This window comes from Anolis sagrei, chromosome 2 (assembly GCF_037176765.1).
Source record: "Anolis sagrei isolate rAnoSag1 chromosome 2, rAnoSag1.mat, whole genome shotgun sequence".
Lineage (NCBI taxonomy): Eukaryota > Metazoa > Chordata > Lepidosauria > Squamata > Dactyloidae > Anolis > Anolis sagrei.
In genome coordinates this window covers 3,261,013-3,268,666 of record NC_090022.1, presented here as the reverse complement: position 1 = coordinate 3,268,666, position 7,654 = coordinate 3,261,013, and the positions used below count along the sequence as shown (strand labels likewise).

Here is a 7,654-nt window from a genome sequence, read left to right as displayed (position 1 = left end):
GAAGCCTACAGTGGAACATGCCTTCATAGAGAAGATGACCTCCCTCAATCTAGACGCTATCCTCCTCCTCCTAGAGAAGCCTACAGAGGAACATGTCCTTCACTGAACACATTCCTTTCTAGAGACAATGACTTCCCTCTATCTAGACATTATCCTCCTCCTCCTATGTTGTTGTTGTTCATTCGTTCAGTCGTCTCCGACTCTTCGTGACCTCATGGACCAGCCCACGCCAGAGCTCCCTGTCAGCCGTTACCACCCCCAGCTCCCTCAAGGTCAGTCCAGTCACCTCAAGGATGCCATCCATCCATCTTGCCCTTGGTCGGCCCCTCTTCCTTTTGCCTTCCACTTTCCCCAGCATAATTGTCTTCTCTAGGCTTTCCTGTCTCCTCATGATGTGGCCAAAGTACTTCAACTTTGTCTCCAGTATCTTTCCCTCCAGTGAGCAGTCGGGCTTTATTTCCTGGAGGATGGACTGGTTGGATCTTCTCGCAGTCCAAGGCACTCTCAGCACTTTCCTCCAACACCACAGCTCAAAAGCATCTATCTTCCTTCGCTCAGCCTTCTCTAAGGTCCAGCTCTCACATCCGTAGGTGACTACGGGGAAGACCATGGCTTGGACTAGGCAATGGATCTTTGTTGCCAGTCTGATGTCTCTACTCTTCACTATTTTATCGAGACTGGACATTGCTCTCCTCCCAAGAAGGAAGCGTCTCCTGATTTCCTGGCCACAGTCTGCATCTGCAGTAATCTTTGCACCTAGAAATACAAAGTCTGTCACGGCTTCCACGGTTTCTCCCTCTATTTTCCAGTTGTCAATCATTCTTGTTGCCATAATCTTGGTTTTTTTGACGTTTAGCTGCAACCCGGCTTTTGCGCTTTCTTCTTTCACCTTGATTAGAAGGCTCCTCAGCTCCTCCTCGCTTTCAGCCATCAGAGTGGTGTCATCTGCATATCTGAGGTTGTTAATGTTTCTTCCAGCTATTTTCACCCCAGCCTTGCATTCATCCAGCCCCGCACATCGCATGATGTGTTCTGCATACAAGTTAAAAAGGTTGGGTGAGAGGATGCAGCCTTGCCGTACGCCTTTCCCAATCTTGAACCAGTCTGTTGTTCCGTGGTCAGTTCTTACTGTTGCTACTTGGTCCTTGTACAGATTCCTCCTCCTATGGAGGTCTACAAAGGAACATGTCCTTCACTAGACACATTCTTCTATAGGGACAAAGACTTCCCTTGATCTAGACACTATCCTCCTCCTAGAGAGGCCTACAGAGGAACATGTTTTCCACTGGACACATTTCTTTATAGAGACGATGACCTCCCTCGATCTAGACACTATCCTCCTCCTCCTAGAGAAGCCTACAGAGGCACATATCTTTCACTAGACACATTCCTCTATAGGGACAAAAACTTCCCTCAATCTAGATACCATCCTCCTCCTCCTAGAGAAGCCTACAGAGGCACATATCTTTCACTAGACACATTCCTCTATAGGGACAAAGACTTCCCTCAATCTAGACACTATCCTCCTCTTCCCATAGAGGCCTACAGAGGAACATGTTTTCCACTGGAAGCATTTCTTTATAGAGACGATGACCTCCCTCGATCTAGACACTATCCTCCTCCTCCTAGAGAAGCCTACAGAGGCACATATCTTTCACTAGACACATTCCTCTATAGGGACAAAAACTTCCCTCAATCTAGATACCATCCTCCTCCTCCTAGAGAGGCCTACAGAGGAACATGTCTTTCACTAGACACATTCCTCTATAGGGACAAAGACTTCCCTCAATCTAGACACTATCCTCCTCTTCCCATAGAGGCCTACAGAGGAACATGTTTTCCACTGGAAGCATTTCTTTATAGAGACGATGACCTCCCTCGATCTAGACACTATCCTCCTCCTCCTAGAGAAGCCTACAGAGGCACATATCTTTCACTAGACACATTCCTCTGTAGGGACAAAGACTTCCCTTGCAGTGGGTTGTTGGAGGTGGTTGCTGGAGCTGGACTGTCGGAGAGGTGCGTTTGGAGGCATTTGCTGGAAGGAGTTTGGAGTTCTACAAGGCTTGTGTGTCAAAGAGAACATTTGGACTCTGTATGTATATATGTTCATTATATAAACTCTGCAAAAGACAAACAACTAAGTTTGTTTCTTGGTCAAAGGCAAAAGGCTTCCGCGTTTTGCCATAAGAAAACAAACAACCAATCAGTCAACACAATAAATCAAACACGATAACCTCCCCAGATCTAGACACTGTCCTCCTCCTCCTATAGAGGCCAACAGAGGAACATGTCTTTCACTGGACACATTCCTTTAGAGATGATGAACTCCCTCAGTCTAGACACTATCCTCCTCCTATAGAGGATACAGAGTAACGTCTTTCATTGGAGACGGTGATCTCCCTAGATCTAAACGCTATCCTCCTCCTCCTATAGAGGCCTACAGAGGAACATGTCTTTCACTGGACGCACTCCTTTATAGAGACGATGACCTCCCTCAATCTAGACACTATCCTCCTCCTATAGAGGATACAGAGGAACGTCCTTCACTGGAGACGGTGATCTCCCGAGATCTAAACGCTATCCTCCTCCTCCTATAGAGGCCTACAGAGGAACATGTCTTTCACTGGACGCACTCCTTTATAGAGACGATGACCTCCCTCAATCTAGACACTATCCTCCTCCTATAGAGGATACAGAGGAACGTCCTTCACTGGAGACGGTGATCTCCCGAGATCTAAACGCTATCCTCCTCCTCCTATAGAGGCCTACAGAGGAACATGTCTTTCACTGGACGCACTCCTTTATAGAGACGATGACCTCCCTCAATCTAGACACTATCCTCCTCCTATAGAGGATACAGAGGAACGTCCTTCACTGGAGACGGTGATCTCCCTAGATCTAAACGCTATCCTCCTCCTCCTATAGAGGCCTACAGAGGAACATGTCTTTCATTGGACCCATTCCTTAGGGACGATGACCTCGCTTGATCTTGACACTCTCCTTCTAGTATTGTAGTGGATTCGCGAAGACACAGGATTCAAGAATGTACAGGAAAAGAAAACAGACAAAATGGATCAGGTGAAAACAACCAGATTTATTTTCCGGCCAGAAAACAGGCAATTTTGCTATTGCAAGGGAAACCAAACTACCACACACAATGGGCTTTTTACACTCTTTTCCAAAGTTAACTTCCAATTTCCCCAGCAGAACATGAATTCTTAGAAATGTGGAGTTTCTGTCTTATTGGCTCAAGCATGCTCACGCATACTACTAAGTTACTATAAGCTTTCATTTCCTCAGAAACACCTGATTTACAGGAAATCATGTGTGCATATCATATTAGCTCCTTATGCTACATATATATTTAATCCAATCACCTTCTTGGGATGCATTCTTTTATGGGGATGATGACCTTCCTCAATCTAGACACTCTCCTCCTCCTCCTATAGAGGCCTACAAAGGAGTATGTCCTTCTTGGGATGCATTCCTTTATAGGAATGATGATCTTCCTGAATCTAGACACTATCCTCCTCCTATAGAGGCCTAAGGAGGCGTATGTCCTTCTTGGGACACATTCCTTTATAGGAACGATGACCTCCCTCAATCTAGACAATCTCCTCCTCCTATAGAGGCCTACAGAGGAGTATGTCCTTCTTGGAACGCATTCCTTTATAGGGATGATGACCTTCCTCAATCTAGACCCTCTCCTCCTCCTATAGAGGCCTACAGAAGAGTATGTCCTTCTTGGGACGCATTTCTTTATAGGGATGATGACCTTCCTCAATCTAGACACACTCCTCCTCCTATAGAGGCCTACAGAGGAGTATGTCCTTCTTGGGACGCGTTCCTTTATAGGGATGATGACCTTCCTCAATCTAGACACTCTCCTCCTCCTATAGAGGCCTACAGAAGAGTATGTCCTTCTTGGGACGCGTTCCTTTATAGGGATGATGACCTTCCTCAATCTAGACACTCTCCTCCTCCTATAGAGGCCTACAGAGGAGTATGTCCTTCTTGGGACGCGTTCCTTTATAGGGATGATGACCTTCCTCAATCTAGACACACTCCTCCTCCTATAGAGGCCTACAGAGGAGTATGTCGTTCTTGGGACACATAGGGATGATGACCTCCCTCAATCTAGACCCTCTCCTCCTCCTATAGAGGCCTACAGAAGAGTATGTCCTTCTTGGGACGCATTTCTTTATAGGGATGATGACCATCCTCAATCTAGACACACTCCTCCTCCTATAGAGGCCTACAGAGGAGTATGTCCTTCTTGGGACGCGTTCCTTTATAGGGATGATGACCTTCCTCAATCTAGACACTCTCCTCCTCCTATAGAGGCCTACAGAGGAGTATGTCCTTCTTGGGACGCATTTCTTTATAGGGATGATGACCATCCTCAATCTAGACCCTCTCCTCCTCCTATAGAGGCCTACAGAGGAGTATGTCCTTCTTGGGACGCATTTCTTTATAGGGATGATGACCATCCTCAATCTAGACACACTCCTCCTCCTATAGAGGCCTACAGAGGAGTATGTCCTTCTTGGGACGCGTTCCTTTATAGGGATGATGACCTTCCTCAGTCTAGACACTCTCCTCCTCCTATAGAGGCCTACAGAGGAGTATATCCTTGGGACACATTCTTTTATAGGGATGATGACCTTACTCAATCTAGACATTCTCCTCCTCCTATAGAGGCCTACAGGGGAACATTTCCTTCTTGGGACACACTCCTTTATAGGGACGATGACCTCCCTCATTCTAGACACTCCTCCTCCTATTGAGGCCTACAGAGAAACATGTCCTTCTTGGGACACACTCTTTTATAGGCACGATGACCTCCCTCTATCTATACACCTCCTCTTATAGAGGCCTACAGAGGAGCATGTCCTTATTGGGACACATCCCTTTATGGCCCTTCTATGACAAGTGTATCCTGACCCACTTCTACTGTCTTCCTGTGGATTTCGATGTGCATCATGAGGTGCTGGCTCTGCTCGAAGCTTTTCCCGCACTCAAAGCACTTATAAGGATTCTTCCTGATGTGAGTCTTCTGGTGATAGACGAGGTTCGAGCGGCAGCTGAACTTCTTTCCACACTCCGGGCACTGGTACGGCTTCTCTCCCGTGTGGAGTTTCTCGTGGATTCGGAGACTGGAGCTCTGGCTGAAGCACTTCCCACATTCCTGGCACTTGTAGGGCTTCTCCCCCGTGTGGGTCCTTTGGTGGAAGGTCAGGTTGCGATTGTTGCTGAAGGTCTTGCCACAATCCAGGCAGTTGTAGGGCTTCTCCCCAGTGTGGACCCGCTCGTGGAGGTTGCGATGAGAGCTCTGGCTGAAGGTCTTCCCGCACGCGAAGCACTCGTAGGGCTTTTCCCCGGTGTGGGTCCGCTCGTGGGACACCAAGTGCTGTCTCTGGTGGAAGCTCTTCCCACACTCCTGGCACTTGTAGGGCTTCTCCCCATTATGGATCCGTTTATGCAAGCGGAGGTAGGAGCTGTAGCTGAAGCTCTTCCCGCACTCCAAGCATTGGTACGGCTTCTCTGCCGTGTGGACCCTCATGTGCAGGTTCAGCTTGGTGTTGCTCCGAAAGCTCTTCTGGCACTCCGAGCAGGTGAATGGCTTCTCGTTGGTGTGGACCCGGAGGTGCTGGATCATGTTCGTGCTGTGGCTGAAGCCCTTCCCACACTCCATACATTTGTACGGCTTCTCCCCGGTGTGGATCTTCTTGTGGATACGGAGGCTGGAGCTCTGGCTGAACAACTTCCCACACTCGAGGCACTTGTAGGGCTTCTCCCCTGTGTGGGTTCTTTGGTGGAAGGTCAGGTTGCGTTTGTTGCTCAAGGTCTTTCCACAGGTCGGGCAGGTGTAGGGCTTCTTCCCAGTGTGGGGATTTTCCTCTGTCTGAGAGTCAGGGCCGGATTTGGGAAGGACTTTTTTCCCAAGCGAAGAGCGGCCATTCTTCTTTTTCTTCCCCTTCAGGATTTCGATCGGAATTTCAGAAAGGTCATCCGACAGCCAAGGAGTCGGTATACTCCATTCAATCTCTGCTGGGGTTTCCTTCGACGTCCTTGATACTTCTCCCTCAAATACTTTCTCCTTCACTTCTTCCTCCAGTGTCCTTGATTCTTCTTCCTCAAAGACTTCCTCCTTCCCTTCTTCTTCCAGTGACCATGAGTCTTCATCCTCAGAGTCTTCTTCCTTCACTTTCACCAATATCATTGATTCTTCTCCTTCCTCGAAGACTTCTTCCTTCACTTTCACCAACATACTTGATTCTTCTCCCTCCTCAAATACTTCCTCCTTCCCTTCTTCCTCTAGTGACCATGAATCTTCATCCTCGAAGACTTCTTCCTTCACTTTCACCAACATCATTGATTCTTCTTCCTCCTCAGATACTTCCTCCTTCCCTTCTTCCTCCAGTGACCATGAATCTTCATCCTCGAAGACTTCTTCCTTCACTTTCACCAACATCATTGATTCCTCTTCTTCCTCAGATACTTCCTCCTTCCCTTCTTCCTCCAGTGACCATGAATCTTCATCCTCGAAGTCCTCTTCCTTCACTTTGACCAATATCATTGATTCTTCGTCTTCATCAAAGACTTCTTCTTTGTTTGCTCTTGAGATCAACTGGCATGGCTCCAGAGAACGGTCCTCCCCTGAAGAAATGACAAGGGAAGAAGACCTGCAATCAACTCTCCACATTTACAGAATTAAATTCTTTCTGATTTCATTATTTACAGATTGTATTAATATATTCTTTCAAGGTCCTGTGGTCAGCTTCCATTGGACACTGACCACAGAGTTGTCAGAATTATTGAAGGTATGCATGTATGGTTTTTCAATGTGCTTCTATATGATTAAGAATGGTGTTCATATGTATTCAAGGTGGATTCTGTTATGTTCAATTATGTGTTGGAATTGTTGTTGTAAGAGATAGAGAGGTACAGAGAGAAGAGACCTTGACAGAAGTTAGATAACAAGTTTCTCTGCTGGGAAGAAAAAGGGAGTTTCCAGCTTGCAGCCAGAAAGCCTGATAAGCAGATGTTCTGAAACTGTACTGTAGCTGTGCTTTGTAGTTCCTGATTTTGCCCGCTTAGAATAGACACGTATTGAGATGTACTAAGTAAACTTTGTGTTATTTTAAAACTGGAAAACTGCAGAGTCCTGGAATTTTTGGAGTCCTGTGTCTGATTGATCTAGCAACCTATTCCGCTGCGCATAGCACCCCGATTTTCACTCTGACAAGAGTGATGCTGGATGATGTAGAGAGCCCTAGAAAACATGGAGCTATGGTCAGCTTCTTCCAGAAGATGATTATAGAGTAGGCATGGGCCAACAGGTTCTCCAGGTGTTTTGGACTTCAACTCCTGTAATTCCTAACAACCACTGTTAGAAATTGTGGGAGTTGAAGTCCAATACACTTGGAGGACTGAAGTTGGCCCATCCCTGCTCTCTACAGTCATGCTGGAGGTGCCTTCACACATTTTCCCAAGTGAAGAGAGATACCTCCACACACTTCCTCCACTACAACCTTCCCGTTAAGCAATTCTATGGTTAACTTCCGGCAGAAGCTGACCAGGGCCTAGATACTTCTCTAGGCATTTGTAAATCGTCCAGCATGGTAATTTAGCTATTAATATTTAAAGT

At 46.8% G+C, this 7,654-nt stretch overlaps 1 protein-coding gene across 1 annotated transcript in view; it reads right to left on the bottom strand.

The window, feature by feature from the left end:
- Nucleotides 1-6,709, bottom strand: part of LOC132766204 (zinc finger protein 721-like) — a 22,777-nt gene extending 16,068 nt beyond the window's left edge. Inside the window, exon 1 of the mRNA XM_067465621.1 lies at nt 5,051-6,709. Coding sequence (XP_067321722.1) covers nt 5,051-6,709 — 1,659 coding nt within the window. The remainder of the gene's footprint in view (nt 1-5,050) is intronic.
- Nucleotides 6,710-7,654: the final 945 nt, after the last annotated feature.